General features: G+C 37.8%; 1 protein-coding gene across 6 annotated transcripts in view; it reads right to left on the bottom strand.

The window, feature by feature from the left end:
- The window catches only part of RBM33 (RNA binding motif protein 33), a 100089-nt gene that overhangs the window by 21624 nt on the left and 65392 nt on the right, over window positions 1-13073 (bottom strand). For 4 of the 6 annotated variants that reach the window (XM_065628251.1, XM_065628252.1, XM_065628254.1 and 1 more), the window contains exon 15: window positions 9363-10007. In XM_065628251.1, the coding sequence (XP_065484323.1) occupies window positions 9363-10007 (645 nt within the window). Of the gene's footprint in view, window positions 1-4689; window positions 5178-5199; window positions 6665-9362; window positions 10008-13073 lie in introns of those variants that run through there. The other 2 variants (XM_065628255.1, XM_065628256.1) reach the window with 2 other exon arrangements.

Here is a 13073-nt window from a genome sequence, read left to right as displayed (position 1 = left end):
GTCTGAACTTCCAAGTTTTACAAAAGGTCTACCTTCCTAACGTATAGCCAGGAAAGAGTTCTCTTGAATTAAACTTTACCATTACTCGGTTAATTCTGGAGTAATGACAATGCCTTTTTTTAAGTGGCAGAAGTTCCGTTCAGCGGAAAGTGTAAGAACTATCTTTCAAATTTCAAGTACTGCAAGATTGTTAGCGGTGCCAAAATGTCAAGTTAATTTCAAATACTGTGTGTAATTAAACAAAACTCAAACGATCGAGGCAAAAGGATTTTATCTACATGGTGAATGGTTTTCAAACTTCTACTGAGAAAGAGTCTACAGTTTGATCTGAAAACTGGAATAACGAAAAAAAGAAATTATGCCATTCAGTGCCCATGAATTTTAAAACTGATTCCCTGATAGTTATCGAGGCTGGTTTTCAATAGTGAGACTCACTACACACACACACACATATATATAGTCAGTGTTGTGTTCTGAGAAACATAAAGACCATTCTGTCAAATATTAGATCACAAATTCTAAAAGCAGAATTTTATGAGGGACTGCTTGAATTTAGCAAGCTGAAGCTCTCTACTCTATCATAATCATTATGACAGTTTTACAATGAAGATGAAGTTTATTTGCCACCAACATTAGCAGGACAAATTTATTTATAACAAATGCTCTAAAATGTACTGATAAAAATGCCTATTGATACTGTCAGAGCGGCTTGCAATTTGACAGATCAAATCTTATTTTCATTCTTAAACCCCATGAAGGAATGGTATCACCAACTTGCATTCTGTAGTGAGCAAATTGATTAATCCCCCTCTATAGAAATCTCAACTCTTGATTACACCTATCAGACGTTAAGCAGCATTATTCTAGAGTGACAACACTTGACAAATTCCCAAACCATTTTTCTCAGCCTTTGTGGCCCTGCTAGCTTGTATTAACCCTGATGAAAAATTAATTTTCCTTATCTTCTGCTAAACCCCAAAATCCAAATCCGCCAAACTGGCAACTCTTTCTGTAAAGGTATTATGAAAACCTCTAAAAGATTAATTGCATGTCTTCAGGTGACATTAAATTAATTTCTGTACTCGTGACAGACATTTGATACTCCGTACTGAGAGGACAGATAACATTGTCAGGGTACACAGAAGGACAGTGGTGCGGTGTCCCAGGGCAGCCTCTTATGAATTCTCCTTTCGATAAGGCCATACTTCACTGTCACCGGCACTGTTAGGGATCTTGCAGCCCATAGACCTCACTGCACAGGTTTCTATTAACTACGACAATGCTGTGTCTATCCACGTAATCTTTATAAAGCTAATTCAAAAAAAAAAAAAAAAAAAAAAAAAAATCACTCAACAGTAAAGGGATGCGCATGCTAGATAAAGCACTTAAAGGAAATAAACTCGGGTTGATTTGTGTAAAAATCACACAGAAAAGCAAGATGTTTTCAACTTTTCTGAGATGCACTATAACTCAAATTCTCTGTAGCATGGAGAAGGTTTAAATCTTGCAGGGAAATCTCAATCCAGAAACGTCTGGTAATTGATTTCCTTTAAAAAAAGGAGATACCCCTCATCTGTTACCAGTTTAAGTCAATATTTCTAGAAATGAGTACCTCTACAGTATCACAATAGTTAAGAGGGAAAAAATGCCATCCTTTGGGTTATTATTTTCATCTTCACTTCAAGGAGAAGAGAAATTACTATTCATCAGCTATATAGGTTTTCAGATGCAAACTTAAATTTTACTGATACTGTGATGTCTATAGTAAAAAAAGACATATCTACACAAACAACTGCGATCTCCACGTAACAAACAGATAAAAACAGTAAAAGAAAAACCATGTAGAGCAAGACTGACTATAATCTAATACATCCAAATATTTTCTCACTACAGTTATCAGAATTGTATATTAAAGGCAAAATCCTAATAATGATATATTTCTCTTCAACTGGTGCGCCAAATCCTTTACCATTTGGATATGGCCAGTTGACAGACAAGAAGCCTCAACGCTTGCCAAATATCCCACAACAGATGACACAACCAAGCCCTGTTCCCGAACAGCCAAAGATGTGTTTTCGATCTGTCAAACGCCAAAGAGAAATACCTGGAGACCTTTTTTCAAAGGCCTTCTAAGACCTTTACAAGTCTTTTTTTTTTTTTTTTTTTTTAAATTCAGACTAGAATACACTACCCAATTAACACACAATTCATCAACAACTGGTTTAAGGCATACAAGTGGTACGGTTTTGACTCAGAGTAAACAGAAATAAGCTACACCAGACTCCAGAAGTGGTAGAATAACCAAAGCATTCTCTGTTCACACCAGAAAAAAAGATACTTCTAGTGCTGGCCAGTAAATTATTGCTTATTTTTCCCAGCCTAAAACATCTGGATGGGGCAAACTTATCTCGAATAAGAGCACCCAGACTAAGCAATGAATAACTAAAATGCAGAAACAATTCCCTTCCCTTGATAAAAGGACATTTCTAAACGGCTGCAGCGAGCCAGGATGTGATGACTATCTTCTTGTCTGTGCCTAATGGTGTATGAAAAGTCAGAACAGCAGAAGAAAATGTCTTGTAAAAAAAAAAAAGCAGCTAATTCCATTTAATCCCATGTACTAACAGAATTCTTACCTTAAATATCTCCTCATCTGCCTGAGAGGAGAACTAAGGCATGGAGAAGAACTGGCCGAAGAGATGTTAAGAGAATCCTGGCCACCCCTGTGCTACAGTGAAGTTTCAGCAGGAGTGCCAGAAACACAGGTGATGAAACAAAAGCAACAAGCAATACCAGTGCCGAATCACAACTACGCCTTTTTCTAATACAATAATCCATCAGTTCATTACGAAAAAAAAAAAAAAAGTTGTGTCAAAGCTGCAGCAAAATCAAGGTTCTGGACTGGGCATGTAAATTACTCTCAGAAATACCCTGATTTTTATGTTTCTGTCTGCAAAATACATAATGTAGATGTCAACAAATATGTTTTTGAGCAAAGTTTCCTGGTTCCCTTTTCAGTTGCCTGTCTCAGGGATAATTTTTTTTTTTACACAGAGAGTTTTAGTGAAGACTGGAGAGAAATCACCAAGAGAAAAAGTTCCTGTTGGAAAATTTCAGTGATTCCAAAGCTCCTGAAGGAGCGCTTCCCAGCCAGACACCAGCTATGGCACAGAAAGCCAGTACTGGATATCGGAAATCAGCACAACTGGAGCCTCCTTTGTCACATCACATCTAGTTTTTCTAGTTCATCTTCCTTGAAGCTTAAAATTAATGGCAAGTCGGACTCCTCTGGCATCTTGCCTTAAGCTCCTTGCAGTCTTGACAAGGACAACCCACGTTACCTCCTTCCCCAACCACTCAGTGCCAGGATTCTCCCAACTCAGAGTCACCGCTGCACTAAAGGCATATTCCAAGTGGTCAAACCTAAAATACCATTTAACAGAGGCATGTATGACTTCTGCAAATATTAAATTTAAATTGGACAAATCTTTGTGTTTCCCTTCCAAGTTCAGAGATGGCATGCAATTAATTTTCATTTGAAAACTGGCTCCTTCTCTTCATAATGTACTTCAACAGTGTTCCAGCCGCCTTTGTTCATTTCTCATCAGGAAACTGGGCTATTAGACACCAACATTGTATTAGTTGAATTTTGTACTACAACACTTAGGATGGCAGAAAAAAATCTCCTTTGAGACTTAACAAGAGCAACAAGCAATAGCAAATGCCATATTTTCGGGGTGTCCAGGAGGAAGCAGCAGTCTTCAACACACCATTTAAAAGTCTCCTGAAGAAAAGGAGAGACCTGTTCTACAGTCTCCAATAGGAAATACTTTATTGCACTTCAGTTATCCACAGCAAAGTTAAATTCAATTTAGGTAGATATCTCTTCCCCCTTTTGAGGATTTTATTACAAACCCATAAAAAGTACCATCTACGCCTGGTTTGGTTGCCACCCTAAGTCCCTCTAGTTGCTAAATGTGTCCACACAGGCCCTTACACTTCAATTTCCCAGTAACCAAACATGCCCCAAACAGCACGGCACAGCCTGTATCACCACCTCCGAGCTATTAAATACTCCGTCTCTATAGGGACCATCCTCACTGCAGGTCTAGAGAACAGGACAGGGTTTATTGCTCATTTCCAAACGTTTCATGAAAATACTATGCTTTTTGCATAACCAGAATACCACAAAACTTCATCTTTCTTTTTTTAGGTGGAATTAAGAAATTAATGTCCATTTGTGAAATATTTCCAGAGTGTAATCTTGCAGGTTTTGGCCCACAGAGACCTTTTTCAACCGCATTTCCATCAGTACTGCTTCAAAGGTCTTGCCCATTTCGACATTATCTAAGCGACAAACATGGTATTTGGGCATTCAGAGATTGTGGTTTCTGCAGCCCCTTCAGCCCACTGCTGATAGAAAATGCATGTTATCCATACCTCCTTCATATAGTGGGATACAAATGCCATTCTGCTTCTTAAAAAGTAATAGTATGGTATTCAGCGAGAGTTCCTGTGTTGTTTCTCGCAGCTGGCAGCACTGCAGAGCTGGGTGAAGGGCTCCCTCAAGAACTTGTCACGCAAATGCCAAAAAATTTAGTGTTTGCAAATCCTGACATATTTAGATGAAAGGCGCTATAGAGCTTTCAAGTCAAATATTTTAATTACACTTGAACATACACACACAAGCAGAAACAAGTACAAACATTAAGCAAATTTGGTTGATAAAGTTACATTATCAAACAAGAATCATCTCAATCAGTATCTTTTTCCATATTTAGAAGACCACATTTATCTCTTACATTTTTCAGTTAGTTTAGATAGGAATAAAGTCGTCTATCTTCCATTCCAATTCTCTTGTTCTTTTTACAATCCAAGGACATTTTTTTTGTGACAGGCTTTTCAAACAAAAGAACTTGCCAACTCTTTCTTCAAGTTTTCAGAGGAAGATTCTCAGGTTTTCAAGAACTATGATCACTAATAAGATATTGCTTCTAATCCAATAGGGAACACTGAGATTTTTACGTATTTTTATATATACGTATTTATGAAAAAAGCTCATTGTGCAGCTTTCCACAGAGACAGATTGGTGTGTTCTTGGTGCAGCATAAGAACCAGCATTTTCAGGCCTTTGGGACAGACACACATCTCTCTGAGCATGGCAGGCCATTTTCTGGCTAGGGAGAAATCACCCAACAACAATATAAGATGACCAAATGATACAGAGATTTAAATATATTACCATTTCCCACAGAACCGCCAACTAAATGAAAAACACATTCAGCCATATTTCATAAGATTTTAAGATATTTAAGGTTGTAGCTGGTACAAACCTGTTCTTCCAGGATTAAAGACACTTCCAATACATTGGGCTTAAGGAATTCAATTGTACTTGGTACTGGAACTATTTACCAACAGACTGATCACAGAGAGACCAAAGGAAACCACCACAAACAGCCAAGGTGTCAGAAAACATGCGCCATCAAGAGAGAGTGAAGGATGTTAGTGCTCAGAAATAGTCAAAAGATCTATAAAGAGGAAGACAGCCACAAAGAGCAACATAAAATCTTTCCCATGTCTCAAAGTGTAATAAAATTAGTCATAGATTCAAAATTGCAGCAAGGAAATGTGGTTTGGTCACTAAGAAAACTCTCCTAAACATACAGGACAGACACTGGAATAGGTGGCCAAAGAAATCTCCAGTAACAAGATCTCAGAAAAAGGTTGGTCAAATCTGTCAGGAATGCTACAGAGTTCATTCCCCCTTCAAGACAGAATAAATTATTTCTATGGTCCTTTCACCCTTTTTTTCTATAATTTTATGATCACATTCTTAAGTGATTTATTAGGGTGTTTCTTCCCATCAAACAACATTCTACAACCTCACTGAGTTTATTCTTATGCATATCTTCAGGATAGACTCCGGGCTCCTCACCAAGCCAGGAAAATCTCAGGCATCTTTCTTAGCAGAATAAGTATACTAGTATGAATACTCAGCAAATATGCTGAACTCCTTTCTCTGGAAAGGATGGCTCTGAAAACATGCCACACAAACTGTAAAGCAGACCAGATCCATCAAAAGACGTTCGGGCCTTCATAAAAAACAAACCAAACAACCAACCCAAAACCAACCATAACTAACAAAATACCAAAACCCACAATTCGAAATTTACCTATCTGCTAAACACCAAGCACTGCCTCATTTTCCAGGAACATAACATTTAAAGGAAGAATTAAAATTTAAAACTATTCACTGTAGTGCCATTCCTGCATAAATTACAGAAGCGTTAGAAATGGATGGGCATATCAGTATTGGGGGGAAGGGAATTTGTTGTAAGAGGCAGGCAAAATCATTAATGATGGTATATAACATGTCACCTTGACATGCAGATGTATTCTGACACACAAGAAAGGCTGAATCATTTTATACTTAAAGAAAACGGAAGTATAAGAAGCCATAAACTAAGGCATCTTATGTGTCAGACAAAATGAATGAATTAAAGTATTTATTGGAATTTAATTAGTAATTCTTACAATTCCAGAAAAATACTTAAAAAGCAAAATCCTCTCAAGAGAGAATACTGTGGAAACAGATGAAAGGCCATTTTACCTTCTTAAGTAACAGGGCATACTTCTACCTGGAGGTCACCGATCCTCAGCAGTTCTGCAATGCCCAGCAATATAAATAAATACCATTAGAATCTCAGACTGGGAAAGATACTGCCCTCAAGAGAACAAACCATTCTCTTCTGACCGTATTTGTACATTATAAATCTCACCAATACACCAAGTATATCTCCTTAACAACGAAACAAAAAACATCACCAGCAACACGCCATCATTTAATCTTGTTCTACGCATAGTCCTACTAAACCTAGAATAGCCCTTGCTACCAGCTCCTGGTTTAGGTTAATTTGGTCTGGATGAAGTTACTAAAGGTCTGGCCTTAGATTCTTCAATTGCCAGTTCTGCCGCAGTGCTGTACCATGGCTGGGACTTTCCAAGCCTTTACGAACATGAATCAAAGAGCTTTGAATAAACAACCTCCATTTATCTAATCACGAGCCATCACACTTGTCCATGGCATTTCAAAACATCGCTGCACTAAAGAGCTCTAGAAAGGAAAAGAAGTACAAGAGCAAGAACAGAGCTGTTTAACTGCAGGATCAAGTCAGTGCACATGGATAAGAGATACCAGGCCTCCCTTTGGCCAAAGGCAGGGAGCAAGAGGAAGCACAATTAATATGCTAAGGAGAACAGTGAGAAAAATGAGATTTGGCTTTTGCTTTATATTTAGGGTTTAGGCAAAAGTTGTGAAAATAAATAAATAAAGCATGTGGCAGGACTAAACAGTAGAGACGGAAACTAAAGGTGATCTGCGATCTTTACAGTATTAAGAGTCCAAGCAGCTTTTAATTCTTCTTTAAAATACTGTCAAAACAGACAAGATTGACCCCCCAAACCCCGCTGCTCAATTTTTTTCTTTTTTCCTGTGTGGTCAAAGAAACAAAGTCATAGATTCAGCTTGTCACTAACTGATTAAAAATTAATCAGCTATCTTGATCAGTGTTAAACGGCTAATTGCAAAGCTTGCTTTTATTCTTCTACAGTTGGAAGGAAAACTTAAAATGTCTATGGCAATAAGAAAAAAGTAACAAAGGCTACGTGTGAAGAACCTGCTTTACCTTGCTAAAACCTCGGTATCTGAACCTTAAGAAGGACAGCGCAAGTCTGCGTCTGTATAAACGAAAGAGGGCTTCCACATGCATTTAGTGAAGCTAATTGCTCTTGCTTACCATGAGACTTATCTGAAACATACAATTTATGGTTTTCTGAAATAAAGCATTATGACAAAAATGATTTCATTGTTAATGCTACTGTGGGCACTGATAACCATTTGTTATGAAGAGCTGTACACAGTGGTGACTGGCATCATTTTGTTTCATCAGATAATAAAAGAAGTTGTGCATGATTACTTTATTCAATTATTCATGAATAACAAACCTGCCAAACCTCTTGTAGGCCACTGGGATTCGTGCAGACGTATTTATATAAAAATATTTTTAGCCCAACAAAATCCATTTCTTTCAACTTTTTGTACTTTCTTCTTCTGTACTTAAGTTACTATGTCTGAGGAATCAGATGTCCCCATAGTCAGGTTACTGTCAGCTCTATGGAGTCAATAAGGCCCTTTATGTTCATATTTTGAAAGCCCACATGGTCATTATGCAGTTCACAATTTTAAGTGTATTTAAATTTTATGAGCTGTAGAAAAACATTTATAAAAAGTAGTTAAGACTTTGGCATTTCAACTTCCCCCTCATTTCTATAGAGTGAATCCTAGCCTCTGAGGTCTTGTTCAGTCCCTGTTAACACACTGTTCATTACAGATTTACAGCAGTTCTGCAAGTCTCCCTAATTAATGCTCTGAAAAATTTAAGAAGCATTTTTCAAAAAAACCAAACACCTCCAATGTACCACAGCATTAAACCACATCGAATGCTTCCTTCCTACTCGGCATAAATCTGAGGACAGATTTCACCCTGACAACACGATCTGGCTATGTCCCCCCATTTCAGTTTCTTCCGAGCCCTAACAAATTAACTTGTCTTTTCAATAAGACAGGAGAAATTTGGTCAAGATACTTTCTAACCAAATCCCCAGATCTTAAATATGCACATCACCATCAAGACCAGCATTGTGAGTCCTCCACAACACCAGTGCTCAAGGGACACTCTGCAGATAATAGACCCCTCATCAAAAGATAAGGAAATCTCATTTAGATGCAGAAGTGAATTGGTAACGTTTTAAACCCAGCTTCTAACAGAAAACATCCCCCTGCAATATACTGCTAAAATTAGTTTCACAACATGCTTCCCAAGAAAATAAAAACAATCTTCCCTTGAGTACAGAAACCACACTAACGCCAGCACCTGCACACAGTTAAATCAGGTGGCTTCAACTATCAAATAAGGAGAGCCTGGCATTTTAACTGAGCCTTAAGAACAGCCATCCAAATAATTTTCTCTGACCAGTTATCAGAACTACCAACTGTACGCAAGAGCTCAGTTGAGGAGTCTTTCAGACTCAAGTTACAACAAACTCAATAGAAAGGAGGATTGTTTCTACGTCATTTCAGTGATAGCTGCCTGGCAGTAAAGCATTACAGCAAACATTAATTTCTGAATAACTGCTAATAACTTACAGTTCTGAAAATACAAAATAAGGATGATTAGATCTGTTAAACCTGCTACTTCCCTCATCTGCTTCGGCCCATTTTTTATTTTGGGATTACACAGAATGAAACACACAAAACCAAACCATGACAACACACACAAATGAGATGAGCCTTGAAAACTTACCCCTCCTGACAACTTAATCACCCTGACTTTGCTGCCGACATGGGGCCCATCGCCACTACCACTGTGTGTCCGCTGCATGACAGTCCTTTTCACGCCAGGTTTCAGCTCCTGGGGCCTTGCTTGTACGGAAGCCACTCGAGCAGTCTGTGTGCCGGGCAGCGACGCTGCAGCTGGTTTTGTCTGTAAGACTTTCTGCGGCGTCTGGGGCTGACTGGGAGCTACTGGTCTTGTCTGCCTCAGCTGCTTCACCGGCTTCACCTGCTGTCCTTGATACTGCATGTTCGTCCCGACCGGTGGGAAATCTGTGGGTTTGGGTTGGAGATTTGGGACTACCATATCTTGCTTTTTAACAAGGAGTCTGTTTTTCACATTTTGCCTGGTCTGAAAGCCAGAGTGGGGTATGTAAGGGCTGCCGTTGGTGGGGTACTCAGAGGAGTCGTCGTCCTGCTGCATGTAGGATTGTTGTGTGGAAGGTTGTTGTTGTTGCTGCTGCTGCTGCGCGAGTCTCTCGAGCAATTCTCTCTTTCTAGCACCAGCCTGCTGCTGCCGCCTCAGCTCCTTTTGTTTCAGAATTTCTTCTCTCAGGCGCTTCTGCTCTTCTATCTTCAAACGATACAATCTAGTTTCTTCATCCTCGTCTGGATACTACAAAGGAAAATACAAATGAATTTATAAAATTCTCAACAAATGCCCAGCTTGGTCAAACCAACGTTAAATTGTGGTTTCAGATGTAGTAAAGCTGTGTCTCTGAAGAGGTTTTTAAATTATACCTGACACCAAACTAAGACCACTAGTGGAGCATATCTCCTGGTAAGGTTTATTTGCTATTCATTACAGGCAAACAGCTCAAATCTGGTTTAGGACTTAGATATACTACTTCCTAGACAGAAAGAAAAAAAAAAAGCTTTAATACCAGTTGAAAAATCTTATCAAGAGTGCTAAAAAAAATAAAACAAAGTTTTACAAATTGGAACTCATTTAGAAGTTTCTAAAACTAATTAAACTATTAATATAATTCAAGATATCAAAATATGTTTCAAATGGAAAGTAACAATACGGAGGCAACCCACTGTCACACAGGTTTTATCTTGCTCTTTTCTGACAAAGTAACAAAAGGTAGGGTGGTAAATGACCTGAAAGGCCCTGATTAGAACTATTGATTTTTCTCACAGAATTTTCAGCCTGATCTCAAACTCATTTGTCACACAATAATTGGTTATAATGAACAGCACAAGTCAATCTCTCTGACCTTGAACTCATGCACTCTCTTCAGAATCAAAATGTCGCCAAATGCAGTGTTGGAATATTAATGGTATATCGAGAATGCCTTTAATATTCTAGCCCTGGGCCCTTCGGAAAATATTACACACCATCAAATAACCTTTCTTCAACTTTGGCACAATGAGTTCTTATGAAAAGCTGTATGAAATGGGCAAAAGTCAAGGAAATACAGATTCTCATCATTCCAGAAAAGAAATCAAATTGCTCTTGTGATAAAATCACATGCATTTTTCAAAAATACAAAGCATATTTTTTCCTTATACTGTTTATTTTCAACGTTTGAAATATTAAGTTAGAGATGTGTAGAGACTGCTTATAGATGGTAATGAGCATAACATTCTACTCAAGATATTAATCACTCTCAAAGTAACCATACTTTGCATTTTGGTAAATTACAGCATAAAGAATGCTAAAATGTTTCTCAAAAACTGTGAATCCATGATGAACAGTTATTTACCTTGCAGTAACTGGATGCAAGCTCTCATCAACACAAATGCCATTTTTTGCACGTATAGGATCCCAATGTGCAACAATTTTTTTTTTTTTTTTTTTTTTTTAAATTCAAGTGCTTTTATCTCTGGTATATCCCAGAATCCTACACAGCCCAAGGAAAAAAAAAAAAAACCCAGAACAGATGTAACCATGAAGTTGGTCACAGATGTAAAAGCTCAGTAGACCAATACCTGTAATCATAGAATCCAGATGCACAAATCCTGAACATTCACTTCCTTCAGATGTAAATGCTTCTTTCCTGAGCACCCACTGATAAGGATTATTAGCTGCATGTCTCACACTAGAATTCCACCCTAAAAAATGGCTAAAATAAGACTTCGACAAGAGTGTTTTGTTTTGTTGGTGGGGTTTGTTTGTTTTTAAATATGGGCTATAGTTCCAAGATGAAGTCTAACACTGTCCTTTTTAGGAGAATACTTGATATATCAAAGGATTCTCATCTTCCTCTATACTTTCCAGACTATGAGGATGGTGATGAATGGCTAATCATTTTAACAACTAGATTACATGTCCTCACTGATAGATGGTAACGGGAACGTATTTCTAATAAGCTAAAATGGATAGTAGTAGGAAATTCAATATTTCATCTGAAATTGAAAACTGGATATGCTGGACTGTAGTAAAAAAAAAAAAGCCTTTACAAAATACAGTGAAAAGAATAAGACCTTTAAATATAGTTTGCATAGGACAACAAAACACAGGTAAGCTCCAGACAGGAGGAGGATGTGCTGTTATGCAGATGCTGATGCAATGAATAAAATTTTCAGTCACTTTCAGAGACAGTAAATATCTCAGTTGCTGAAATCGTCCAAACACAAAACCTCTTCCACTGAACTTAATAAATTAGTTTACTCACCTGCTTTGCTTTAGATCAGAATATTCCACATTTTATGTAAACAGGCTTCATGGATGCCAGTGAGCCAGTAGGAAATTTACCTTTGGAAGTAGACTGTATTTTTTTTCTTTATGTTCAATTAAGAGTGTCAATACCAGCAAGAACCTGCATGAGACCAGTTCTTCTATCAGCTTTATTATCAGGGACCTGTCTGCTCATATTATCATGTAGCCAGTTCTGAAGGCCTTGGAAAATGCAGATCATGATCTAGTAAGTACAAAACACTAATTCAGAGGCTACATACAGCAGTACAGAGATGTGACTTTGTGGCACACTTAAATGAGTCTTGCCAGCAGACAAGGAAAGAACATTCTGTGGGACTCTGACCAACATGTCTGTTCAGCATGGACAGATAAACTGGTTTCAACTACACTTGCATTAAATGCAGAAGAAAACTGACAAAACTATATTACTGACACATACAAAGTTAGAGGAATGCTTAGCAGAATCTTCAAGCAACTTGATCTCAAATATAATCTGAAATTTTCCTTTCAGGAACTCAATACTTAGGAAGCCAATATGGATCCTATGAAGCCAAATCCTTCTTCAAGCATAAGCTTTGAAATCAAGGTCCAAGAGCTCTGAGGTTGTATGACAACTGCAGATCAGCCCATTAACAGGCTACAGGTAGAGCTAAATCCTTCATCTTTATAAACAATTTGCTACTATTATTCTCAGTAAAACACTCTTGCAGCTAGAGTAAGACAAAACAATATAATGACTCTGTGATCATTAACAAAATATTTGAATTGGGAGTCAGGTTTTATTTGAATTAGTTGTGCAATGACCCAACAGTACAGATTCAGAATGGGCAAACTTCTCACTAGGCTGAAAACAAGGGCAGTTAAATCCTCTGCTGCTTAGCTTTAAGAGCACCTTATCTATACTACACTATACTATACTGTAGCGTGTGTATCTGTGTATAAACATATGACCTATAGTATATATATAAATGATCTATACTATGTATTATAATAAAGAACCTCATCATACAGAACAGGCAAGACAGTACATCAGGTCAA

This window comes from Caloenas nicobarica, chromosome 2 (assembly GCF_036013445.1).
Source record: "Caloenas nicobarica isolate bCalNic1 chromosome 2, bCalNic1.hap1, whole genome shotgun sequence".
Classification (NCBI taxonomy): Eukaryota; Metazoa; Chordata; class Aves; order Columbiformes; family Columbidae; genus Caloenas; species Caloenas nicobarica.
The sequence above is the reverse complement of the archived record's forward strand: the minus strand, read 5'-3'. Positions and strand labels throughout refer to the sequence as shown.